Source organism: Puntigrus tetrazona, unplaced genomic scaffold (genome assembly GCF_018831695.1).
Source record: "Puntigrus tetrazona isolate hp1 unplaced genomic scaffold, ASM1883169v1 S000000716, whole genome shotgun sequence".
Taxonomy (NCBI): Eukaryota; Metazoa; Chordata; class Actinopteri; order Cypriniformes; family Cyprinidae; genus Puntigrus; species Puntigrus tetrazona.
In genome coordinates, this window is record NW_025048328.1 from 223,582 (window position 1) to 251,398 (window position 27,817).

Below are 27,817 nucleotides of genomic sequence, written 5' to 3' on the forward strand. Positions count from 1 at the left end.
GGTCAGTAGAGCAGAAAAAGAGGTTTTAAAGTAAGCTTTGGATGTTAAGCTTCATGCTTGTGCAGTGAATAGCAGGATTGATAGTCTTGAGGGGAATTTATGTCAAAAAGGTTGAGTGCAAATAGGCTCATATGTAAAACTTCATCAGTCAGTTGCTGGAAAAACTAGGTTGTGCAGTCCCAGATTTTCACCAAAGAAATTGATATCCTGCTTGTTTCCTGTACTTAAAAACATAATTACTGCCACATATATATTATACATCCTTTGTATAATTGGAAAAATGAGCTAATAACTGCTCAAAGTTTTATCCAGGCCTGGTTGCCGGAATTAAAATGTTCACAAAACTCAGGTAACAATCCAAGGAGGGCAATCCAATGTAACAAATGAAAACAAGACAAAGAAAACAAAGCTACCGTAATGGCGATGAACTTGAAACGAAAAGAAACGCTGAAACGCTCGGTAGAGTCCGCTACAGCAAAACAATACTTTGCATCTTCTGTTGCATGTCTCAGCTCAAATTGCCAGATTGCAGATGTCATCCTCCCAACTTTACAGAATGGCAGAAAGGCATGCTATGAAGCACTGTCAAGAGCATGCCAAACCAACACTCAGGGGGCACTCAGGGATCGGGTCAGATGCCGAGCCCTGTCCGCTTTCATGGACAAGAGCCAAGGCAAGGCAAGGCAAGTTTATTTATATACCACATTTCATACATAATGGTAATTCAAAGTGCTTTACATGAGAGGAAGTAAAATAATCACAAGATTTAATATAACAATAAAAGAAATTAATAAAAAAAATAAAAATAAAATAAAAACACTGATTTAAGATAAATTGAATTTAAAGCAAAGAGATTGATTTAAAACAGTTTAAAATAGAAGAGATAATACATAGAGCAAACAGTTTGGACGCAGCACAGTGCTCATTCTGTAAATGCACAACTAAACAGATGAGTTTTGAGTCTGGATTTAAAAGTGACTAATGTTTCAGCACATCTGATCTCTTCAGGAAGCTGGTTCTAAAAACTAAAAGCACATTCTCCTTATTTGGTGTGAACCTTTGGTATTTCTAACTGACTTGATCCTAGTGATCTGAGTGGTCTGTTAGGTGTATAAATAGTGATCATATCTGCGATGTATTTAGGTCCTAGTCCATTGAGTGATTTATAAATGAGTAAAAGTGCTTTAAAATCAATTCTAAATGTCACTGGAAGCCAGTGTAAGGACCTGAGGACTGGTGTGATGTGCTCTGATTTTCTGGTTTGAGTCAGAATCCTGGCAGCAGCGTTCTGGATGAGCTGCAGCTGTCTGATGGTCTTTTTGGGAAGGCCAGTGAGGAGACCATTACAATAGTCCACCCTGCTGGTGATGAAGGCATGGACTAGTTTCTCCAGGTCTTGCCTGGGCACAAAACATCTGATTCTTGCGATATTTTTTTAGGTGGTAGTACGCTGATTTAGTCACTGCTTTGACATGACAGCTGAAACTAGGGTCGGTCTCTAGAATCACACCAAGATTCTTGACTTTGCCTTTTGGTTGTTTGACCCCTTGAGTCAAGGTATGCATTCACCTTGTGAACTTCATCTTTATTTCCAAACGCAATGACCTCAGTTTTGGCACATCCAACTGTTGATTTCATCAATGCATTGGCAGAGTGAGTCAATGGGGCTGTAGTCATTTGGTGATAAGGCTAGGTAAAGCTGGGTGTCGTCAGCATAGCTGTGATAGGCAATTTGATATACAGGCTAAACAAGAGCGGCGCAAGAATTGCGCCTTGTGGGACAAAACAGTCAAACTCTGAACAAATCAGTGATAACAATTCTGTGAACTCTTCAACAAAGGCTGGAGAATATTTTGGAGGCCTGTAAATAATGATAAACAGGATGCCTGGAGCACCTTTCAACACAATCCCTAGATATTCAAATGACAAGTACTGACCAAATGACACTTGTCTGCACTGAAAGACATCTTTAAAGAGAGCAGTAACCCCACCCCCTCTCTTGTCAACTCTGCAAACATTCATATAAGTGAAGTTGGGAGGGGCTGTTTCATTGAGCACTTGTTAAGCCATGTTTCCTTTAGAAACATAAAATCTAGATTGTTTGTAATTATTAAATCATTGATCATAAATGATTTGTTTTTAGTGATCGAACATTTAATAATGCTAGCTTGATGGTAGTACTTTTTGTTTCTATAGCAGTATGAGTTTGTTGTCTAATAGGCCGCAGATTAGATTTATCAGCTGTACGGCTTGAGAAGGCCTTAGACTTTCTATCCTGTGATAAGACGGAGATAGTGAGAGACACACTGGGTTCCCGCTTGTTTTCTATTTAGAACATCATAAAGGTTCTCCTCACTCTGTGAAGCACCCATTGAACACCTGATAAAAGTGCTCTAACGATTAGCAATTCTATTATTTGGAATGTGAAAATAGAGACACCAGCCACCATAGTCCAATGTTTACCGGGAGCTGACATCTTGGCAAATTTAAAAGCTCTGGCTAATGCTAAACTCAAATTCAGTAAGATTAATACTAATATAGGTTTTATAGTCAATTGGACAAGTTTTTGGGGTAGTGGCACATAGTCTTAGAGTTTATACTTAACTAACTAGGGCCCAGGTCAGGAAGCAGACAGACTGGCTAAACAAAAAGCGTCTTCTAGCCGCCTCACGTCACAGAAGTCAGTTAATTCTCAGAACTTAGATACTCTTTCACTTATTTCACGGATATCACGCTATAGAGACTGTGTTGTTAGAAAACCCAGTAAATGTCCAAAACAAATGAAAAGCAACAGTTTAATTGATGTTCAACAAATAAAAACAGTTCATAATACAGAGAAGCAAAAGATAAAACTTGGCTTACTGAATATCAGATCCCTTTCTGCACTTTACACAATTGATTTGATCAATGATCAGAATCTAGATTTGCTTTGTTTGACAGAAACCTGATAAAGTTTGAATGAGTCTACCCCCCAAGATTATTGTTATAAAAATGAGCCACGTCTAAGGTAAAAATAAAGGGGGAGGTGTTGCTACAGTTTACAACAATATTCCCAGTACTGCTCAGAGGCCAGGCTTTAACTATAACTCGTTTGAAGCATATAATATTATCTAGTGCTAAATCCCCTGTCATGTTTGTACTAGCTACTGTATACAGACCACCAAGGCACCACACAGTCTTTATTAAAGAATTTGCCACTCGACCACAACATTCCCTTCAATAGACTAGAAAGCATGGTTCTTAGCATGGTTCAAATCATATCTATCTGAGTGAAAATATGAAGTACCTCAAGGCTCAGTACTAGGGCTGTTACTTTTCACACTTTACATGTTACCTCTGGGAGATGTTATCAGGAGACATGGTGTTAGCTTTCACTGCTATGCTGATAATACTCAGCTCTATATTTCAGGGCAGCCTGGTGATACACACCAAATTGAGAATCTAACAGAATGCATAGTTAATATAAAAAAATTGGATTAAGAGTAATTTCTTAATGTTAAATTCCCCCAAAAATGGAGGTGCTAATTATTTGTCCTAAAAACCCTACATGTAATTACCTAGAACACTGTCTAACACTAACGCTCTGTTAATTCTTCTTCATTAGTTAGGAACCTACATGTGCTGTTTGATTAGCAATCTTTCCTTTTGAAAACCATGTTTCTAGCATCTGTAAAATTGTGTTTTTCCATTTAAAAAATATGTCCAAATTACAACCATCCTCTCAACATCAAATGCAGAAATGTTAATTTTTCAGAAATGTAAATTTCTCGAGGTTAGACTATTGTAATGCTTTATTGGGTGCTTGTTCTGCACGCTTGATGTACAAACTTCAGCTGGTCCAAAACACTAGCAGCTAGAGTCCTTACTAGAACTAAGAAGTATAGCGTCCAGAGCCGTAAGGTTCTTTTGTAGTTGCAGAGTGTTTTTTTCTCTCTATCTCTCTCTCTCCCCCCACAGAACCAGTCTCCCCACCTGAAGCTGATAATTAGAGCTCTGCTGCGATTGGGTGATTGGAGAAGAGAGAGAGTACTTAAGCTACAGCTATCCTCAAACTAGTGGCTGGTGGTGGCTGGATGATGTGTGGCAGTTGAGGACTTGTCCATAGAAGCCTTGCTGCCAGTGTTTTTGGTGTACATTTATCACAAGTGTGTGGAATCCTGTGTTGTCACACTGAACACTTCTGTGTCACTTTAAGCTCTTACACACAACACACTAATACGCTTCTATTATTCAAATCTCTTGAAGGATTGTTAGGCTGCTTTAATTAGATCAGCTCCCCATAATACACAATGTACTTGTTACATTGAAAAAAGAATGGCCTCTACACTAGTATTAGTCTTTTTCTTATTCTGTTTCTTAGTTCATATCCAGATCAGATGGTGTATCAGCACCTAGAGATGACGTTCATCGTAACCATCGAGAACCAGAACCAGACGCACACACACTATAAGTCCTTTGCGCAATCTGACAGGCACTTAAAATTAAATTAAGTGCTGGGCATCCAGCAAGAGAAGAAATGGTCAGAGCTAAGCCAACAGTTTCTATGTAAAAATATTTCTACTAAATGATCGGTTTATTAAATGCAAAATAAGTGCACCTACATGCAACTATGAAACTTGTATTGTCTTACAAATATTTGTTATTTGCAAACAGTGCATAAATGGTAATTCAATCGTAGGGCAGGGCTTTATTCTCTTACTCTCTTGTCTTCATGTTCCCTCCCATATCCTCCCAATTTTTTTGGATTGTTTTCTACAAAATTTACCAGACTGTATAACCACTGTAGGAGAAGAACTGCGTTCCGGCAAGGCATTCTTCCCAGTATCTGAGCCTCATGCTCCTGACAAATCTGAGATTTTATTAAGACGACATCAGGTAATTTGAATTGTTTTCCATTTGGGTTGCACTCACAGTCGTATAAATGCAGCATGGACAGGCTTTTCTGTAAAAACTCTAAGCTTTGTGAATCTAAAAAGAAAACCTCACGCATATCAGAGTGCTCCACAAGGAAAAATATAGAAATGCAAGTGTAGATTTTAGTTAAATATTGAGAACCCCACCACTCCGACACGCATTCATTTTGGATAAAAGTCTTTTGGATGCACGTTGATGCACATCAGCTCACTCATTTTACACCCCCCTTTCAACACTGTAGATGTCCGTCCATTACATTTTCATGACTGACCAACTAAAACGCTGCTGATTATTAAAAGCCTGAAAATTATACCACTATCTTTAATGCTTAATTCCTAATGCTTATTTTTGTTGTTGTTTTTGTATAGCTGTGCACGTTGTTGTTTTAAATCAGATTTCCAATGTGAACAAATGATGGTTCTGAACTGCACATAAAGAAAAAAAAACAGTTCTAAAAGCTGAATTTTTTTAATCTAGTCCAAAATTAGCACAATCACGTTCAGTGAAGTAAATTTGTGTCGAGTTAAATGACGAAATGGAAAAACAACCTTCAGCAAGAGGAAAGAGCAGCTCAGTTCCACGGGGAAAATGTGGATTTGGCAACTATTCCAAGTGCAGACACAAGCAAGTAAATACAGGATATGAAGAAAGCGATTATGCATTTATTTATAGCGTGATCTGCTGCAGAAGCTAGCGGAATTGTGCGTAGGCTGTATGAAACTGAGAAGGATGTGACAAAAAAACTCTCAAAAAAACTCTCCTGAACACTTGTGGTATTCTAAAATCGTTTAATATAATGACACGGGTCACACGGTTGTATTGCAAAACACCAGAATAGAAAAAAATCGCATTCCGTGCGGATTGTGCTGTTCGTGTGACAAAAAAAGAGATGAGTCATTTGGGAAAAAACAAAATTGATTTGAGCCACCTGCAGCGTGGAAGTAGACTGAGGGTCATAAACTGTAAATTTTTATCCGCATAATTCATGACAACATATACTTATACTGATTCTGTCTTATAGCAATGCCCAACTAATAAAAGCACCAGCAAATAAATAGTCAGTGAGGAGAAAGAGGCACACTGTAAAAACACTATGCATCTTAAAAGTTTTCTAGGGTTTAATATAAAATTTGACGAATTGTCTTCTTCTTCTTCTTCTTCCGCTTATCCAGGGCCGGGTCGCTGGGGCAACAGTCTAAGCAGGGACGCCCAGACTCCCCTCTCCCCAGACACTTCCTCCAGCTCTTCCGGGGAACACCGAGGCGCTCCCAGGCCAGCCGAGAGACATAGTCCCTCCAGCGTGTCCTAGGTCTTCCCGGGGCCTCCTCCCGGTGGGACATGCCCGAACACCTCCCTTGGGAGGCGTCCTGGAGGCATCCGGAACAGATGCCCGAGCCACCTCAGCTGGCCTCTCTCGATGTGGAGGAGCAGCGGGTCTACTCGAGCTCCTCCCGAGTGACTGAACTCCTCACCCTATCTCTAGGGAGCGCCCAGCCACCCTACGGAGGAAACTCATTTCGGCCGCTTGTATCCGAGATCTCATCCTTTCGGTCATGACCCAAAGCTCATGACCATAGGTGAGTAGGAACGAAGATCGACCGGTAAATCGAGAGCTTCGCCTTGCGGCTCAGCTCCTTCTTCACCATGACAGACCAGTACAGCGACCGCATTACTGCAGAAGCTGCACCGATCCGTCTGTCGATCTCTCGTTCCATCCTTCCCTCACTCGTGAACAAGACCCCAAGATACTTAAACTCCTCCACCTGGGGCAGGAGCTCCCCACCAACCTGAAGGGGGCAAGCCACCCTTGTCCGACTGAGGACCATGGCCTCAGACTTGGAGGTGCTGATTCTCATCCCAGCCGCTTCACACTCAGCTGCAAACCGCCCCAGCGCACACTGTAGGTCTTGGCCAGATGTAGCCAACAGAACAACATCAGCAAAAAGCAGAGAAGCTATTCTGTGGTCACCAAACCAGACCCCCTCCGGCCCCCGGCTGCGCCTAGAAATCCTGTCCATAAAAATAATGAACAGGACCGGTGACAAAGGGCAGCCCTGTCGGAGTCCAACATGCACTGGGAACAAGTCTGACTTAATGCTGGCAATGCGAACCAAGCTCCTGCTCTGATCATACAGGGATTGGACAGCCCTTAGCAAAGGGCCCCTTACCCCATATTCCCAGAGCACCCCCCACAGGACACCACGAGGAACCCGGTCGAATGCCTTCTCCAAATCCACAAAACACATGTGGACTGGTTGGGCAAACTCCCAGGAACCCTCCAGCATCCTGAAGAGGGTATAGAGCTGGTCCAGTGTTCCACGTCCAGGACGAAACCCGCATTGTTCCTCTTGAAGCTGAGGTTCAACTATCGGACGGATTCTCCTCTCCAGTACCCTGGCATAGACTTTCCCAGGGAGGCTGAGAAGTGTGATCCCCCTATAGTTGGTGCACACCCTCCGGTCCCCCTTCTTAAAAAGAGGAACCACCACCCCGGTCTGCCAGTCCAGAGGCACTGTCCCCCGCGTCCACGCGATGCTGCAGAGGCGTGTCAGCCAAGACAGCCCTACAACATCCAGAGACCTGAGGTACTCCGGGCGGATCTCGTCCACCCCTGGTGCCTTGCCACCGAGGAGCTTCTCAACAACCTCAGTGACCTCAGCCAGGGTGATGGTCGAGTCCCCCGGGTCCCGGCCTCTGCTCCCTCAGTGGAAGACGTGTTGGCGGGATTGAGGAGGTCCTCAAAGTATTCCTTCCACCGCCCGACAATATCCCCAGTCGAGGTTAGCAGGTTCCCACCAGCACTGTATACGGTGTTGGCAGGGCACTGCTTCCCTTTTCTGAGGCGTCGGACGGTTTGCCAGAACCTCTTTGAGGCCGTCCGATAGTCATTTTCCATGGCCTCCCCGAACTCCTCCCAGACCCGAGTTTTTGCCTGCACAACCACCCGGGCAGCGGTCCGCTTGGCCCACCGGTACCTGTCAGCTGCATCAGGAGTCCCATGAGCCAACCAGGCCCGATAGGACTCCTTCTTCAGCTTGACGGCATCCCTTACTTCCGATGTCCACCATCGGGTTCGGGGGTTGCCGCCACGACATGCACCGGAGACTTTACGGCCACAGCTCCGGACGGCTGCGTCGACCAAAGAGGTAGAGAACATAGTCCACTCGGACTCAATGTCTCCAGCCTCCCTCGGAATCCGGTCAAAGCTCTGCGGAGGCGGAGTTGAAGATCTCCCTGACAGGGTCTCTGCCAACGTTCCCAACAGACCCTCACAGTGCGTTTAGGTCTGCCAAGTCTGTCTGGCCTCCTCCCCCGCCAACGAATCCAACTCACCACCAGGTGGTGATCAGTTGACAGCTCCGCCCCTCTCTTCACCCGAGTGTCCAAGACATGCGGCCGGAGATCAGATGATACAACCACAAAGTCGATCATCGACCTCCGCCCTAGGGTGTCCTGATGCCACGTGTACTGGTGGACACCCTTATGCTTGAACATGGTGTTCGTTATGGACAGACCGTGACTAGCACAGAATTCCAACAACAGAACACCACTCAGGTTTAGATCGGGGGGGCCGTTCCTCCCAATCACGCCTCCAGGTGTCACTAGCATCACCAACGTGAGCGTTGAAGTCCCCAGCAGGACGATAGAGTCCCGGTTGGAGCACTTTCCAGCACCCCTCCCAGGGACTCCAAGAAGGCCGGGTACTCTACACTGCCATTCGGCCCGTGAGGCACAAATGACAGTGAGAGTCCTCCCCAACCCGAGTCGCAGGGAGGCGACCCTCCCGTCCACCGGGTTAAACTCCAACACATGGCGGCTAAGCTGGGGAGCTATGAGCAAGCCCACACCAGCCTGCCGCTCTCACTGTGGGCAACACCAGAGTAGTGAAGAGTCCAGCCCCTTTCGAGGAGATGGGTTCCAGAGCCCAAGCAGTGCGTGGAGGTGAGCCCGACTATCTCTAGCCGGTATCTCTCGACCTCCGCAACAACTCAGGCTCCTTCCCCCAGAGAGGTGACGTTCCATGTCCCTAGAACTAGGTTCTGAGTCCAGGGGTTGGGTTGTCGAGGTCCCGCCTTCGACTGCCACCCAAACCACAAGGCACCGGCCCCTTACGGTCCCTCCTGCAGGTGGTGGGCCCACGGGAGGATGGCCCCACGTCGCTGTTTCGGGCTGAGCCCGGCCGGGTCCGTGGGGCAAGACCCGGCCACCAGGCGCTCGCATGCCGGCCCGGCCCCAGGCCTGGCTCCATGGCGGGGCCCGGCTGCGCCATACCGGCGACGTCGCGACTCCATTACGGTTTTTATCCATAAGGGGTGAGGTTTGACGAATTGATAATTTCCAGATAAATCTACTGAGTTCTTGTTTAATGCGAGCCAGACAGCTATAGAAATATCACCAAGAACCTTACATACAGATGAACACAAGCAGATTCCTAAACCTTATGTATCTTTGTGTTATACATTTGTTCACTGATTTTTTTTTTTTTTTGTATACTGTCTCTGGGCATTCTATGTCTTATTTGTTTGGAGACTGTCTCTATTATTCGCATATCTTTTGAATTATGGGGGGGTTGCTTTGTAATGTTTGTAGTTACTGGCCATCTCCAGGAAACATAAATCATATAAGGATCATTAAATTTGTAAATGGCGGCTGATAAATTTCTGAGATATTTGTTTGCTTTCTCACAACTGTCTCACTTGTTCAGACCTTATCTTAGGAGGAGAAAAATGTAAGATCATTTAAATGCAACAGTTCATGAACAAGGTGTGCCTTAGTGCCTCAGGTTAATAGTTTGGATTTTCATACCAAACAGCTCGCAACATTATAAAGTGGAGATTATTAATTTAATTTGGATTGATTGAATTGGCTTTTTGACTCCAGAGTTTCTATGTAAAAATATTTCTACTAAATGATCAGTTTATTAAATGCAAAATAAGTGCACCTAGATGCAACTATGAAACTATATATTTCAGTGAAGAGCGTGTTGAAATAAACTCTTATCTCGTAAACCCGTAATCTCTGCAATGCTTTTAGACTTGTCTTTTTGTTTTATATACTGTATAGGTTGCGGGTGAATGAGCGTGCAGTTTCAGTACTGCACCACCAATACAGTTTTGCTTGTAGCCGAGGCGAACGGTATCCAGAGTTTCTATGTCAGCTATTTTGAGAATTAGTCATTTAGAAATTTGTAATAAAAAGCTGAGTTTTATGAATTAATTGGTGTGTTAGATTGTATGGGTTATTTTGTATTTATATTAATATAGTCTAAAAAAAAAAACAGCTATTTTTACTAATTTTAAAGCTGCAGTGTGACTCTATTCTGGCTCTTTCAAGCTTGGTAATGCCGGTGGATTTGTAGTAGCTATTATTATGAAGCTCCATAAATCGTCTCGGTTACGTATGTAACCCTCGTTCCCTTTCAGTCGGTCACTCCGAGTCACGTCGGATGACCGACGAATTGGGATCCCTACCAAAACACCATGGACGCTGCCTCTTCCAGTGTCCTGTGGGAGCCCACAAGCCCCCTCAGTCTATCGGCGTAGGCCGGGGCTCAACCACAAGAAGCCAGCTACTTTTGTAACACTACCCATTCGTAAGACTGGAACACTGGGAAACGTCCCACGTTCTAGTGAACAGGGACGTGCGGAAGTCCAGCCTTCCCGTAGGAGGTCTCGGAACGAATACGCATATGGACAGTATTTCAGTTTGCATATGGAAAATTGGAGGTGATTGAACCCTCTTAGACGGGCAGAAGGTCTGCCGGGGAAACACGGGGCTCTAAGGCTATGCCGTGGAAATACACACATAAAGTCCTCTTGGGGTACTTTACATGGCTCCCAGCCCTCACCGGTTCTCACGGATTCATCGAGAGGGCCTGGCGCGGATGCTCCGCAACATCTGGCTGCCGAGGGAATGGAGGAGCTCGACAGGGTCTACTGTATGGACGCTCTGGAGTGGTTAACAAGCCGACCCGAAACCGGGCCTCTCAGTGCTTCTACCAGTTTGAGGTGAGAACACAGGAGGATACCGATTCCACACGTAAGCTATAGAATCTAGCAATCGTGTTGGGGGTCGCCCAGCCCGCAGCTCTACAATCTGTCAGCGAGGTGCCACGAGCCACCGCCCAGGACGATGCAACACTTGCTGAGTGTGCCCGCAACCTGAGGGGGGGGCAGGGCATACCCTGTGCTTGGTAGGCTAGGGTAATGGCGTCCACTATCCAGTGAGCCATCCTCTGCTTGGAGGCGGCACTCCCCTTCTGCCGGCCTCTGTGACAAACGAGAGCTGGACTGAGGTCCTGAAGCTTTGTGTCCGGTCAACGTAGCATCTTAGTGCTCGGACGGGACAAGCAACGTCAGGGCTGGGTCTGCCTCCTCCAGGGGCAGCGCTTGAAGGTTCACCACCTGGTCTCTGAAGGGGGTAGTGGGAACCTTGGGCACGTAGCCGGGCCGTGGCCTCAGTGGTACCTGGGAATCCGCGAGCCCAAACTGTAGGCACAAATCGTCGACCGAAAAAGCCTGCAGGTCCCCTACCCTCTTGATGGAGGCCAATGCGAGCAGGAGCAATGTCTTCATAGATAAAAGAACTTTAGCACAACTGCTGGCAAGGGTTCAACGGAGCCTACTGCAGTGCTGTCAGCACTACAGACAGGTCCCAAGAGGGTACTGTTGGGAGCCGTGGAGGATTCAACCTCCTGGCTTCCCTCAGGAACCTGATAATCCGGCCATGCTTACCCACAGACCTCCCATCTATGGGGTCATGATTTGTAGCGATTGCAGCCACGTGGACTTTAAGGGTGGAGGGAGACAGCCTTCGCTCCAACCCTTGCTGCAAGAAGATAAGCACGACTGATAGGGCAATTCCGGGGGTCTTCACCCTGAGAAGAACACCACTCGACGAACAGGCTCTACTTCAAGGCATAGGCCTGTCTCGTGGACGGCACTCTAGCCGAAGAAATGGTGTCGACTACCCCTTGAGGTAGGTCACCTAGAGCCTCCGCATCCCATCCAGGGACCAGACATGGAGTTTCCAGAGGTCTGGACGCGGGTGCCAAAGAGTGCCCGTCTCTGAGTCAGAAGATCCTTCCTCAGAGGGATCGGCCAAGGAGGGGCTGTCGCGAGGAGCACAAGTTCTGGGAACCAAGTCTTCACCAGTAGGGTGCTACTAGCAAGACCTGCTCCTTGTCCTCCTGACCTTGCACAGTGTCTGTGCAAGAAGGCTCACTGGGGAAATACATACTTGCAAAGGCCCCGCAGCCAGCTGTGTGCCAGTGGGCAATGGGAAGTCTCTGGAGAGGCAAACAGGTCTACCCGAGTGGCTCGGAAACGTTCCCAATCAGCTGAACCGCCCGGGGATGGAGTCTCCATTCTCCGGGTAGTGCAGCTCGCGACAGCTCGTCGGCTGCCTGGTTGCACACTCCTGGAATGTGAATGGCGAGAAGCGACCTCAGAACTTCCGACTCCATAGGAGGAGGTGGTGGTGGGCTAGTTGCGACATACGACGGGAGCGTAGACCACCTTGTTGGTTGATGTACACAACGGTCAGTATGTTGTCTGTGCGGACTAGTACATGCTGGCCTCGAAGGCAGTTCTCGAGACTGCCTAGGGCGAGATGTACTGCCAGCAACTTTAGGCAGTTGATGTGCCATTGCAGTTGAGGGCCTGTCCAAACCCCTGACACTGCATGCCCGTTGTACGTGGCCCCTCAGCCGGTGGTGGAGGCATCCGTGAAACCACAGCATACCTGGAGACCTTCTCCAGGGGCACTCCGGCCCAAAGGAACTAGAGGTCTGACCACGGGGTGAAGGTTTGGCGGCAGGCCGGTGTTATTTGAACCCGATGAGTGCCACTTTGCCACGCCCACCTCAGGACTCGATCGTGTAGCCAATGTCGAAGCGGTCTCATATGGATTAGTCCCAGCGGCATCACTGTGGCCGCGGCTGCCATATGCCCCAGGAGCCTCTGAAAATATTTCAGTGGGACCGCCATCCTGCTCTTGAACATATTGAAGCAGTTCAACACCGAATTGGCACGCTCCTCTGTGCCATCTGATCGATCGAATCCAGCTCCATCCCAAGAAAAGAGATCCTCTGCGTTGGACAGAGTTTGCTCTTCTCCTGGTTGACCTGAAACCCCAACTGGCTGAGGTGCTGTAGCACCAGATCCCTGTGTTCGCACAACTGAGCTGGGACTGAGCCAGTCATCCAGTTGGTTGAGAATGCGAACGCCTTACTCTCTCAGTGGAGCAAGGGCTGCTTCGCGACTTGCATGAAGACGCGTGGCGACAGGGAGAGCCGAAGGGTAGGACTTGTACTGATATGCTCGACCTTGAACGCGAACCTCAGGAATGGCCTGTGGCACGGGAAGAATCTACACATGAAAGTACATGTCCTTCAGGTCGATCGCTGCAACCAATCCTGGGGACGGACGCACTGAATAGGCGTTTCTGTGTCAACATCCTGAACGGGAGTGCTCGATTCAGGATTCACAGATCCAAGATTGGTCATAACCCACCGCCTTTCTTGGGCACTATGAAGTACGGGCTGTAAGCCCGACCTCACTATCGGCTGGAGGAAGCGGCTTTATCGTGCCTTCACTAGAAGGACAGCAATCTCCGCTCACAAGACAGGGGGGCACGCGCATTGTTCACTGTCGTATAGCGGATCCCACTGAACTTGGGGGACGCCGGATGAATTGAATCATATAGCCGAGTCGAAGGGTTCGCAGGAGCCACCGAGATAGCCTGGGAAGATTCAACCAGGCATCCAGAGACCGAACTAGCGGCTCGAGCGGAACCACCGACGTGCAGGCGATGGGGCAGCGAGGGGAGCAGGGACCGGCTCGGGCGTCTCGTGGCCGGTCCGAGCGGGGTCTGAGTGTGTGCGCAACTCTTACCTGCATCCCGCAGAAGTGAGGCGGGTAGGCCGTTGGTTCGTCCTCCCAGTCTTCCCACTGCTGCATATTAGCCCAAGGAGAGCGCGAGTGGCGCGGGAACTGGCCCGCTCAACTCCTCGCTCTCCTGGGGACCCAGAGACAGAGGAAACCGCCCTTGTCGAGGTTTTAGGTAGCGGCAACATTCTCTGCCCGGCAGAGCAGCTCCCTCCATGCCCGGATCTGAGGGCCTCTTGCACCTGCGCTTTCCTCCAGGTTTGGCAGGAGCCTGGACAGGCTGGGTGGCTGCCTTGCTGCCAGCTCCACGGTGCTGCCTAGACGGGGCTGCTGCGTTGGCTGCACGGGAGCGGTGGCGGCAGCAGGGCACCCTCGGTGACGAGCTGGCTGAGGTGGGCCGTCGGGCGGCTGGGTGAAGGCAGCAGCTGCACGCCGAGGCAGGATGTTTCTTACCTCAGTCTGCTTCTGGGCAGCGGAGAACTGCTGGGCAAAGTTCTCCACTGCGTCGCCGAAGTGGCCGGTCTGGGACATGGGGGCATTCAAGGACGCGTGTCTTGTCTACCTCGCGCATGTCGACCAGACTCAGCCACAGATGGCGTTTCTGGACCACCGTAGTGGCCATCGCGACAACCCAGAGACGCGTTGTGACCTTCGGCCGCTCGTGCGCGAGATCCATCACGATACAGAGTTCTTTCAGAACTTCCGGGTCATGACCACCCCTGTGCAGATCCTTCAGTGCCTTGGCCTGATGAACCTGCAACAACGCCAAAAGCGTGTACTGCAGGCGCAGCATGTCCACAGGCCGCACAAGACACTGCCGTTCAGAGCCGGCCAGTACCTGCAGGCCCGGAGGGGAGCACAGGATCACCGCACTAAGCGGAAGCGGCATTGGGACACAGCTGCATCCCAACTGACCGCTCCACTGGGGTGATCACCGTAACTCCTGGCTGTGCCGCTGTCAAGGGTGGTGAAGGAGGAGGAGCCACTGGGGCAGTTTCTGGCAGTGAAAGGTGCTTTCCACATCCCAGTAAGCTCCTCATGCACTTCCGGGAAGAAAGGTACCAGGGTGGGGCCCTGAGAACCAGCGCGAGCCACCCTTAAATACCAATCGTCCAGCCTCGAGGGCCCGGGAAGCAGTGGAGGTTTCCACTTGATCCCGATCACCTCGCCGGCCTGGGCAAGCATAGCCACCATTTCCTGATCTGTATCCAGTACATTCAACGCCTGGTAGACGCAGAGCAACCGGATCTTCACTTCCAGAAATATCTGGCTCACCTTCCGATGCAGCGATTGACTTCTGATCATCAGGGGGAGCCCAAGAGGGTACAGCTGATACCCCACGTGAGGGTCCAGACTGCCCCTTTTGCAGCTCCACTGGTTGCAGAGTTTAAGCTTTGTGTCACAACGAAATGGAGCCCACCTGTCTGCAGCCAGAATGAGAACCAAGTCGAGCAAACACAAGCTCCGCCTCCTTTTTTCAAGGCGACAGAGCCCGCCCATCACTCCGAGATGACCATCTCCCCGCGAGGAAATGATTCATCCACAACCGCCACCTCAGCGTGCTAAGCCCAGGCACACGAGGCAACGATTGTGACCATCACCTAACACCAGGTAACAACCGCATCCAGAAACACACGGGTGTACGTAGTCTGAAGCAAGACCCACGCTATCTTCCAAGACGCGTCGAGTTTGCCAGACGTAACGTCGTCTTTAAAAAGACGCACCCGCGAATGCTCTTTTAGTGCTGAGGCAACAGGGGATAGCCGTTTTGCGCACAAACAGGGGGGTAGTGCAGCCTGATTGTGGCAATCCACTCGACGCAGGAAAACGACCTCCGCTGAAACGCCGTACTCCAACACTCGTAGATCGTCTTTGGAGCGGAACAGTCACGCTCGGCTCCGAAGCGAAAAGCTGAATATGCGCTGCACCCGCTGCTTATTTATACACGCGCTGTGATCAGCGGCAGCTGGATGCGATTAGCGCATGCCAATCTTCAATTGGCTTGTTTAGATACACTCGAAGTAGATTGGTCTCTCGAAGCGAGATCCCAATTCGTCGGTCATCCGACGTGACTCGGAGTGACCGACTGAAAGGGAACTATACATAAAATGTTACTCCTAGTCATGCAGTGTGAAAACAATATTAAAAGGGTCTTTTTTTCTCTTCTTACACAACACTCAAAATTATGCTTAGTTCATAATAGCTGATCTCACAGGAAATAGTGTATTGCATGTACTGTAAGCAATCCATTTCCAGCATGAGGTCATGCACAGTGTTTAATATAATTGCGGGGGATTCCCACACTTTTTACAACAGAAGAACATATTGTATTTTATGGAAAAATGCTAACATTTGATCACATAAGTAAATACACCATGAAATCACTAGCTTAAAGATAAAATCAGTTATCAGATCAGATTTCTTTCTGTCTTGTAAAACTTTGACATATGGGACAATCTGCTCAGGAGTGAGATTGAAATGATAACTCGCCCCAAAAATGATAATATGCTGTTCATTTACTATCCCTCAGGTCATCTAAGATGTAGATAAAAATAAATAAAACTAAACCTTTTCTTCAGCAGAACAGTAAAGAAGATTTAGCTCAAACCATGGTCCTTGGTTATCCATAAAATGTAAATCTACGGCTACAATCACTTTAAGATTCAAAAATAGCATATACAGGCAGCACTTCTGCATTCTCACAATACAGGTCTGTGCGAGAAACTCTAAATTTTCTGTATTCCATAGCCTCGAGCAAAAGATCTGAGTTCAAGAGAATACTGTAGTATTAAAAAAAGTGAATTTGATTTTTGACAGCATACTAAATTTGTAGGAAGGTATCCATACTGGTGCAGGGTCAGACCCCTCTTCTTAAAGGGACACCTATATACAGAACATATACCCATAAAAGGTGGTTATTAGTGCATATATATATCTAATGCTTTAAAGGAAAGGAAAGGAACGTAAACCCTCTAGTGGGCATAAAAATAAATACAACTTTGTGTAGTGTCTGTGTAACTGTTATTACCAATCAAAATGCGTGTTTGTTTGCAAGCAATGCGAATATGAATGACCGCATCCACTCCTAAACCTACCCCTTACAGAAAATGTGCTCTACCGACTGCCCGAAACACAAATTCTGATGTGGATAGAAGAGTACAAAAAAACGAATATGTTGCTGACAGAGGCGTAATTGTAGTATACTCCAGAGCCACCGAGAGTGGTCCGAGGTCGGTGTACAGCCAAGTGCATTCACAGTAAAAACAATAAATTGATACGCGTGACAGGGCCTTTAAAAGAACAAGATTATAGCTGGGGTTTTTATGATAGTGCAGATGGAAAAAAAAAATTGACTAAAAGCGCAAAAATGGAGAGCCAAGAGATGAAGCAACAAGAGGTAATAACAAACCATAAATTAAGTAATGGATCTCTTTAAGCAAAGTAGGCATGAGTAGGCATCCATCACTTGGCGCATCCAGCGTAGATAGACCAGACAGCTGCCGTTGCACAATTGGCACGTCTGGTGTAGACATGTGCAGGTAAAAGAGATTTTTTTTTTTTTTTTTTTTTTTGCTTTCTCTTTAATAATAGTCACAGAGGCAGCTGATGCAAGACTCTGCAATCAGTTTGACGTCAAAAGTTTGACAACCACTTGTGACTCACAGGGTCTAAACCAAAGCAACAACAATAGACTGAAGTGCCAATCAAACCCCTCACAGACAGGCTCTGGGTTAAATCACTCTCAGTCAGCCGGCCAAGTTACCACCCTCAGGCCTCGTACAAACCACGTGGAACATAAAAACTAGGGCTCAGCATAAACCGGTGGCTTTAACCGATGTCTAAATGATGACTTGGTATATATATTACATATTCTGATTATCATATCATCTAATTTACATTATCTGAGCGGCTCACGATGGTCTGTATAATATAATGCATGACTGCATAGACAGATTTCCTTCGGTAAAAGCACAAAGTCCTTTATCGCATCTGTCCTTTTCCTGTGATGAGATCTGGAAACTGTTTACTTCTGCTGAGATCAATTTCAGTGCTTCTTAAGTGAAAAACGATCTCAGGGGACAGGAACGGGGCTTAGGGCAGATGTTGCATAAGCAAACCTGAGGGCCACATGATCAGGAGTCATGAACTGCTTGTTCTTGCCTGTAAAGTTGGTAATGCCTTTAGTTGAAGTTGATACCTTGTTCATACAGCAACTTAAACTTCTTCATTTTGAGATTTTGGGATTTTTTTTAAAAAAGGAGGAGAGACCACAGACCAGAGCGCTGTTCATGGGATGCAAACAGTCAGTGTTATTACCAATCAAAATGATTGAATATTGAAATATCAATATTCAAATGATTTTATTTTTTTTTTAATCTAGCTATAGCTAACAAAATGGTTTGCCTGTGTCCAGATTTGACTGTAATAATGTATATAAAGTAATAATGTAAAACTGAAATGAACTTAAACGTTTAAAAAATAATTCTGAAAGAAAACAATCATTTAGAAAATCTCAAGTGACGAAGGAATGCTTAACCATGGATGCATGCCAGTAAACAAGGTACAGTATAACATTAAACAAGCATTCCAGAGAGCATTACGAAGTGTGATAACATGGATCTCAGTTCACTAACCAGCCTCACATGCAATGATGCTGATATAGCAAAACAGTCAAAGAAAAATGTGAATTCTGATGTCATGCCCATACTTGTTACTTCCTTCATGTTCTTTTGGCCATCACAGTCCGTGGTCTTTCCGTAGTTGCAGTCTGTGGGGGTGGAGCAAATGTTTTATTTTGAAGTGCATAAATTCTCATCCTTGGGATATTCAATCTGTAGCTTACCGAACAAGGATACACAATGGAGATCCACACGTCCACTGCATGTATGACAGCACATTTGAAAAGTTCAGGTTACCTCTATTGCAGAATTATGTATTTATTTTGTCAAGTGACATTTTAGAATTTATATTTTTATTTATATATTATTTTTTATTATTATTATTATTGCAGGTGTAGTAACAATCTTGTGCATTTTTGCCGCGTCCTCTGCAAATGGTAAGGAAAATTTTACTTTTATTATACGTGCATTCTGGATATTTGGTGTCAGCTAATGTTATCATTTAAAAGAGTGGCCATTCAAACAAGAAACTGAATGATAAATATATAAACGATATATAAATATCGGTGCTATTCAAATTTTCTTAATATAAAAAAAAAACACAATCGTTATTAATTAATTAATGTGTAGGTACAAGTGAGTAGACATACAAACTCCGTGTTTGTGTGAGCTCTTTTTTTTTTTTTTTTTTTGGAGGCGGAGACCGAACTCCTCGTGAGCCGCGCGCAGCAGCCTATGTTTCAGTTAGTGAGAGCGAAGAAGTATCCCAGGTGGTTAAAAAGGATTGCGTCATCTGAAACCGTAACAATTTCATAAAGCCACTGAACAAGGACCTAGACTGGACACCGCTTTGACCGGGCGCCGAGGGACCGTGTTTTGATGACCGTGGTAGTGTAGCGATTGATTCATTCTTTTTTAGACAGCTGCTGCGCATTAAAACTATTACGCATCGGTATTTCGCGGGCTGAGGGAAGCGTTGTACTGTATCGTGTGTTACATTGTGTCTACCGCTCGTGAGCAAAGCGACAATAAATTATCGATAAAGTGCCTCGTTTTCCCTCGTCTGCTCCGAGCCGCTGCGCCACTTCTGACAAGAGCAACATTTGTAATGGTGAATCAAGACAGTGGTAGTTTACGGACTTTTTGTTAAGAAATTCCGTCGATAAACCTGAGTGGAAAATTGTATGCATAACGGCGGAGAGGTCTGTTTCGTGCTTTGGCAATAGCGGCCGAGGTTGGTGGTAGGCGTACGCTTAGCAACGTTTTAGTAGATTTCAGATCTTTTCGGAAACTTAAGTAGTGTAACTGCGTCAGTGCCCTCCGATTGCATTACATTCTTGTATCAACCGCCACAAAAGAGTATAAATCGGGTTCTCGACCCTTGTCCTGGAGGACCGCTGTCCTGTTTTGCTCCAACTCTGATCAACCGCTGCCTGTAGCTTACTAGTAACTTCTTAATTAGCTTCTTCGTGTGTGTTTGTTTGGGGTTGGAGCTAAATTTGCAGGACAGTGACCCTGAAGAACCATGGTTGAAAAAAATAACTTTTACCATGGTTTATCCTTTTAACATTTACTCGCCATCAAATCGTTTTACTGCTTGATCTGCTTCTGTGGAAAACAAAGCAAGATAACTTGAAGACCTGTTCAAACTGTTTATGCGTTATATAAAACTTATTTACCGCGTTTTATTTTGGTCCTCGGTGACTTTTTGTATGGATGGATAACAAAAACACTTTTTTCAAAATATTCCACAGAAAACAAAAAGTCATGCATGTGTTGAACAGCATGAGGGTTATTGAATTATTATCACCCTTAAAATGTATTTAACCACCCCCTTTTTAACCAACCCTTTTTTTAAGGGAGGTTCTTTTGTGTCAGAAATGATGAAAAATGGGTGTTGCATACTGGAATGGAACCATAAGGGAAGGGTTTAAAAACTATAAATCATCTACCCTTTCCCTTTCTTCCAAGCCATTATAAGGATGTGGGCAAAAAGATAGCAATTTTATCAAATCGAGGGCATTTAAATAGTTAATTTTGTTTCAAGATTACAAAAAGTTTACCCCAATTAACCATTCACAATAAGACAAGGGGCTTCTTTTATGTCAGCATCATATTCATTTTGACTTTAATCTTTTTAGCACTAGAGTTATATACTAGATACTAGAGTTTATACTAGAGTTGTACCCACAGGAGACTATAGCTGTAGACTTCTAGAACCACTAGTCACCACTAATTTCTTCATAATCTTTGTTTCTCAGGAGTTTGCAACCATGACAGAGGGAGCCAGTGAGTGACCTTACACAGAGCCTTAACTCTGAGCTGCTAAACACAGCTGCATAATAGATTTTTAATTATTACACATTTATCATGGATCACTTCAATGTAATGAGTAAAATAAGAGTGACCCGTTTTGTTTGTCAGCTGCAACGCAGGTTTCAGTGGACAGATGGAAGGCAGCCATCATCTGTGTGGGAATGTGTTTTACAAGATCTCAGAAAGTTCCTGCTGTAATGGTAAAAGAGATTTCCGGCAGCTCTGTTTTTGTCATTGAGTAGAGGATGTGATTCACAATAGGTTTCAGACATAAACATAGAATGAACAGTGTTTTAGATTGTATTTTTGTGTGTTGCAGATAATATCACTCTGGGATTAAGCCAGCTGGTGGCTGACTGCTGTGGTTCTGTAGCTTACAATCCCCTTAATGAGATTTGCTGTAATGGCAGAATTCTGACTCGAAGCAGCACACACCAGAAATGCTGTGGCGAAAGTAGACTCCACTTTATACACATTTTCATAGATTTTTGCAGTTTTCCTGAGATCGGTTGATCTTTTATACAGTTTTCTCTTACACTCATTTACAGACATGTACGTGACAACGACTCATGTTTGTTGTGGTGGCAACAATATATTACAACGGAAGGAAAATCATGCTTGTTGTGGCAAGGAAACGTTTGATGTGACAACCCACTGCTGCTGTGCTAACCCTGAACTAGAAGTAAAGCCTAAAAATGAAGCTTGCTGTCCAAAAGCAACAGGTCAGTGTAAACAGATCTTATAGTGATTATTAGATAAATAAAGAAATGTGGTGCAAGTGTTTAAAAAGTGGAACAAAGACATAATGTACTGTAATTGTTTTATGTGATGTGTTTTCAAAGTAATAGATGCACCATTTGTATTAGTAGATCATAATCTGAATCTGATTCTCACAAATTCCTATCAAAAAACTGAACACCAGCAAGACTGTCCTTCTGCCTGGTGAGTCACACAGAAAGACAAAAATACTCTGTGAGTGCGTGTGTGTACACAGGTGCATCTAAAAAAAAGAGGTATTTTTTTGTTAACCTTTCATATATATTAGATTCATTACATGTAAAGTTTTGTTTGTTTTAATTACAGCTCATTAAAAAACAAAATCCAGTATCTCAAAATATTGAATATTTGAATATTACAGTATATCTCTTGTTCTTTGAAAGCAAAATAATGGGTGAGATTGACTATTTGGGAATGGTCCAGAAGATAATCATTGACACCCTCCAGAGGGTAAGTCACAGATGGTCATTACTGAAAGGGGTCGGTGTTCACAGAGTGCTGTATTTGCTTTATTAAGGCATATTAAATGCAAAGCTGACTGAAAGAAAGAAATTAAATAGGAAAAAGTACACAAGCAACAGGATATTGTCAAGGAAATCCAATTCAAACACTTGGGAGAGATTCACAAGGAGTAGACTGAAGCTGGAGTCACCACGCTCGGACTTTTTTAGGAAGGGTTACCAAACCACTTCTGAAACAAAGTTTGAAGCAGCTTACCTTGGCTAAGGAGAAAAAGAAGTGGACTGCTGCTCAGTGCTCCAAAGTCCTCTTATAACAGTAAATGTCATTTGGAATTCAAGGTCTGGAGCCTGGAGGAAGACTGGAGAAGCACAGAAGCTGCTTGAAATCCAGTATGAAGTTTCTAGTCTGTGATGAATTGAGGAGTCGTAATGTCTGCTGGTGTTGGTCCATTGTCTTTTATCAAGTACAAAATCTATGCAGCCATCTACCAGGAGGTTTTGGAGCACTTTATGCTTCCATCTGCTGACAAGCTTTATAGATATGCTGATTTGATGCTTTATAGTGGTTTGCTGACCATGAAATCACTGTGCTTGACTGGCTAGCAAACATGCCTGACCTGTACCCCCTATAAAATCCATAGGATATTTTTAAGCGAAAGCTGAGAAACCGACTAGATCCAACAATCCAGACATATAGAGCCTCAGAAGCGTCACAGGCTCAGGGCTTTCAAAATGTTCAAATTCTTGGTAGCCCTTTTTCAGATTTTTTTTAAAGTAGCCCAAATAAAAAAGAGATTAGTTTTAATGTCTAATATTCTAAAGGAAACAAAACATCAATCAAAAAAATGTTAAAACACAAATTACAACAAATGTCAAATTATAGTCAACTCAAATATTTGGTTTTAACCGAACTGATTCTGAATCTAAGGCAGGGCAAAAACACTCAACCGATTTCCAATTAATGGAGAGCTGCATGCAGTTATTCAGTGTTTCAGGCTGTAGAGAGGTACAATGTGTTGTATTGAATCGGATCATGTAAAAACAAAATCCTCTTTCACAAACGACTGTCGATGACACTTAGTCCAGCATTAATTTCATCAGAAACAAGATATGTGAGAGGTGTTCTGAATTCTTAGAGAGGTGATCTCTGTATAAGCAATATACTTAGCTATCCCGGCTACAAGCCATGTTTTGAGATCCATCCATTCTTGTGGAATTTTCTCTTCCTCATCTAGCAAACTGGCAAAATGTGTGACGAGATAATCCACCTCTTCATCCCCATGATTTGTCAGCTTTTCTCTGGGGCAGGGAAGAGTGGAAAGGCTTTTCAAAACGATTTTTAAGTCTTTGTCTGTGCCCTCACCTCTTCTAGCAGGTCCCTGACTTTTTGTGAGCTTAGTTCCATAGTAGCGAATGCCGTCAGACAGAGTAAGCGTGATGTGGTGATCATGCCACTCCTCCAGATGCTGGCGTTTGTGCTGAAGTATTGAGTGCATACTTTAGAGGAGCACTCAACTTTTAGCATAGCTTAGCATAGATCATAGAATCCAATTAGACCAGTAGCATTGTATTCCAAAATGACCAAATAGTTTTGATTATATATATTTTTTCTATTTAAATCTTGACTCCTCTGTAGTTATATCTTGTACTAAGACCAGGGGAAAATTTAAAAGTTGCGAATTTGTAGGCCGATATGATTAGGAACTAATTCAGTCTGATTGAAGAATAGATTTCAAAACTGGAAAACATCTGTGAAGTTTTCTGTGATCTTTATTTTGATTGATCTTAGCAAATATTTTAATATTTTGAAATGCTAGATTTTTGACTTTCATGAGCTGTAAGTTCTAATCATCAATTGTTATATGTAATGTATATAGAACATATGAAAATTTTACTTAAGTTTAATAATAATTTAAAATACAATTTTTCACAATATAATTTTTTTAAAGATGCACATATGTGTGGGTGGATGTATGTATGTATGTATATATGTATGTGTGTGTTTACAATTATAGTCTACAACTAAATGAAAAATGTATACAAATATAATTGTTTTTTTTATTTGTTTCTTTTTATGGGTGACTGGAAATCTCAAGCACATTATCAGGTAAAGCACATTCAATACTAAAATTTGTACTATTGAACTATTTTCTATTGATCTATTTCTTTGTCTCATTAGTTCATGCCTATCCTAACATTTTTCAGGTTAAAAATGTATTTCTTCTTTGGAAATTATGGTCATTGTACGATTATTGTAGTACAAATTTCACACGTTTTTTCATTCTGCTCTAGAAACCTACAATCCCCATGAAATTTGTTGCTCAGGGAAACTGCATAAGAAGGCATCAGCACTTACTAAGGTATTGATTTTTGACATGAAGCTTAGTTTAGCAGAATTTAAATGTATATTTAAAGTCTAGATTTCTTTTATTTTTAGTAATATGTGCTTATTATTTTTTAACTTTTAGATAGTGTGTAATGTTGCTGTTTGAGCATAAGCAATATCTGCAAAGTTACAAAGCTGAAAGTTTAATACAAATGGGAAGTTTTGTCTTTTAAATGCCTACAATAGACTCATGGAGACTACAACAACCTGCTTAAACTAAAAAAAACAGTTCTGATATGTATCGCGATAACTATATATGTAATTCTTTTAACTATTAAAATGGATTCACAGGTGTCAAAATCAATGTTCTAAAGCATTGGTTCTTAATCCTCTTCTTCATGCCAATATGTTGTTTTTAAAATATTACTTTATTTGTTTCATGGATGGCTTGTATATAGAGGCCAGTTAAGAAACCATTAAATACTTCACATCCTTTGAATTACACAGTTGACACATTTTAAAAATATTTGAATTAATGAAACTGATCCAAGACAAAGACCACAGAAATAGACTGTTGACTCCTACACTTATGAATGGCAGAAACTGCAATGCGCAATATGTTGGGATAATTCCACCTTTTAAATAAAAGTTGGTTAAAGTATTGTCACTGCAGTGGTGGTTAGAGGGTCCGGTTCCCATAGAAACCTGGGGTATTAAAAAAAGTTTCTTATCTTATGAAATTATATCCTATCTCTAGTTAGGAAATCTTAAATTGAACCATCAAGTTCTACAGTCAAGTCTCAGTCAACACTGCACTGCTGATGAGATAAATAAAATAAGAGAGGATACTTAACTTAGCATTAAGGCCCATTCACTCCAGCAGACTAAACACAGGTGAGCCTGCGTTAATGTGTATTGTCATCAAAATGTAACATCTTCAGGGTCCTCCAAGAGTCTTCCTACCATTAAACATCCTCATTCTTCATTTTTTTAATGAATAATAAATGTAATACCATTGTTGGGCAGTACAATGGTGTTTTGTCCGTGGGATTTTGAAGTTAGGAGGGGTTTTTTGTCAAGTTAGGAGGTTTCTGTAAAACACCTTTCCTATCTGTATCTGTCATATCGTTTTCCTAAATGTGGTCCTAACTAAAATGACCATGGTCACCCAGCAGACAAGATTATAGAATTAGGATGTTTCTGTAATACGCCCCCTGAGGCTGGAGCAACCGATACACATTCTTAAATACGTTTTTTAAACTCTAATTGAGCATAAGGAACTACTCTTATGGGTCTGTTCGTTTATGAATGTGTACATTATTGTATATCTGTGTTTTTCAGTGCTGTGGCGTAGATGCTTACACTCTGTCAGATGACAATGTGCTGTGCTGTAATGGAATCCTTCATATCAATGTTCCTGAGCACTCAGAGTGTGTTGGAGGTGTTATATATTCTCCAGAAAACACTACTTGCCAAATGTCGACCCGTCCTCGTCTTGGTGAACACTGCTGTGGAGGACAAACTTTCAATCCTCACACACATATTTGCTGTAATGGACACAGGTATGCCCACAAAGTACAAAGATTTGATTTAAAAGTGCATTTAGTACTTTTTCCTCATGTTTTAAATTATTTTCTTGATCTTAACAAAACAGGTGATAATTTTTTGTGGCAATAACTTTTATAGTAACTTTCTCTGCACACTTCTACTCAAACAGATCTCAGGTCAGAAAACAAACATCAGTGTGAATCTTTAATAGCTTTAGGTAAAAGATAATTGCAGGTAGTTATTGTTTGGCCTGAAGCCTGATTTGATTTGATTCTACCCACACAGTCTTAAGTCTTCACAAACGAGGCTTTGTCTGTTACTGGAAGTTCAAGTCTAACTGATACATGCAGAAACATCATAAGAATATGCTTACTGGCAATACAAAGACATATTCATATAGCATAGCTCTAGAACAGTCCGTCAGTCATCAGAGTCACCCAATAAACTCTCAATCATTTCAAAACAATGAATGGATTTTATTTCAAATTATGTTGTTTTGATCTGCTTAGCCACAACAAGAAGGATGGCAATTTCTGTTGTGGTTCAGAAGTCTATGATCACCGCAAGAAGTTCTTGAGATGCTGCTCAGGTCATCTCTACAACCTAACCCATTTACATGAAAAAGCAGAGTGCTGTGGAAACCTATTGCTGCAATATAACAACAATCAGACTTGCTGTTCTTCCGCAACCAATTCCATCATTTATGAAACCAAACCAAACCACCGTTGTTGTGGGCATTACTACTACAACACTTCCCTGTGGAGCTGCTGTGCTGAACATCTCAAACCAACACCAAAACCTAACAGCTCTCCTGCAGAATACAGACTTAAACCACTAATGGACCTGATCCCTGAAATGTGCAAAGAAACAGGTGATGTTCTTGAACATTTGGTTTTTTTCAACCTAAAATACAAAATATTTTTGGGAAGCAGACTAAAATGATCTCTTTTTGATGTGTGTGTTTCTAGTGTTCTTTGGCAAAGTGGAAAGTGTGGCACTTAAAAACGATCAGCGTCATGTTGTGTTGAAAGTTGTTGGGCAGGTCGATGTAAAATCAGAAAAGGTCATCAAAGACCCTTGGCTTCATGTGTCCCTGGATCACTGCAGCTCTCCTGCTACAGAAAACAACATGACCTACCTTTGGGAAAACCGCAATGGGACACACAAGCTTCTCTCTCACCCTGTTGACCTAACCTCTGACATTCACATGTTGTATTCTGTGTGTTACCAAAAAAAGGGATAGAAACATGGATTTTGGGATATTTCCCATTGTTTAGCATGCAGATTATCATGATTTTTGGTCTGTATAAGCATATCATTACCACAACACATTTTTACTTCATTGAATATTTCTCTTTAATCTCAGTAATGGATTGATCCTGTCTATACTGATGCATTACTCTATTTATTCAGGTCATTTTAAGCTTTGTTAATGTAAAAAAAAAAAAGAAGTAGAATCAAACAAAGAAAACCTTTTTTATATGTAGTTGCTGGGCAGTGTTAATTTGATATTTTAAGTTGCACTGCCTAAGGAAGCATTTTTTGTTAAACTGTGTTTTACTAATCTCAGGTCAATTGCAATTCTGTTTAACGATTTGAGAGGTTCAGGGGTCTTCAAGTGTTAAGCTCAAAGGTGCAATTAATGGCTTTTATACTACTACATTAGAAGACAGATTATTTGGTGTGTGTGTGTGTGTGTGTGTATATATATATATATCTCACAAAGCTATTTAGCATCTATTCACAATTAGATCTGGCTATCTAATACTGACATGTAGTTGTAAACTTCTCCAGACTATATACTGTTCAATTTCTATGTCTCAGCTATGTACAACTGTGAACACACCTTTCACATTAAATGTTGTTTAAAGAAACTGTTCTTGTTTAAGCTGTACTGTGGAATTGAAGATATGGAATTTGAAATGTTTATCATATTTTTTTAAATAAAAATGTTAAGAAGCACACGGC

The 27,817-nt window shown here is 43.5% G+C and overlaps 1 protein-coding gene across 8 annotated transcripts in view; it reads left to right on the forward strand.

The window, feature by feature from the left end:
- Nucleotides 1–9,114: 9,114 nt before the first annotated feature.
- The window catches only part of LOC122335097 (galaxin-2-like), a 29,632-nt gene continuing 10,929 nt past the window's right edge, over nt 9,115–27,817 (forward strand). The window contains exons 1-12 of one of the 8 annotated variants that reach the window (XM_043232855.1): nt 9,115–9,227; nt 18,814–18,858; nt 20,683–20,710; nt 20,846–20,937; nt 21,057–21,191; nt 21,286–21,459; nt 21,580–21,679; nt 24,072–24,082; nt 24,268–24,335; nt 25,643–25,863; nt 26,359–26,720; nt 26,818–27,811. In XM_043232855.1, coding sequence (XP_043088790.1) covers nt 9,134–9,227; nt 18,814–18,858; nt 20,683–20,710; nt 20,846–20,937; nt 21,057–21,191; nt 21,286–21,459; nt 21,580–21,679; nt 24,072–24,082; nt 24,268–24,335; nt 25,643–25,863; nt 26,359–26,720; nt 26,818–27,092 — 1,605 coding nt within the window. In that variant the 5' untranslated portion in view covers nt 9,115–9,133 and the 3' untranslated portion in view covers nt 27,093–27,811. Of the gene's footprint in view, nt 9,228–18,583; nt 18,708–18,813; nt 18,859–19,135; nt 19,310–20,682; nt 20,711–20,845; nt 20,938–21,056; nt 21,192–21,285; nt 21,460–21,579; nt 21,680–24,071; nt 24,083–24,267; nt 24,336–25,642; nt 25,864–26,358; nt 26,721–26,817; nt 27,812–27,817 lie in introns of those variants that run through there. The other 7 variants (XM_043232856.1, XM_043232859.1, XM_043232858.1 and 4 more) reach the window with 7 other exon arrangements.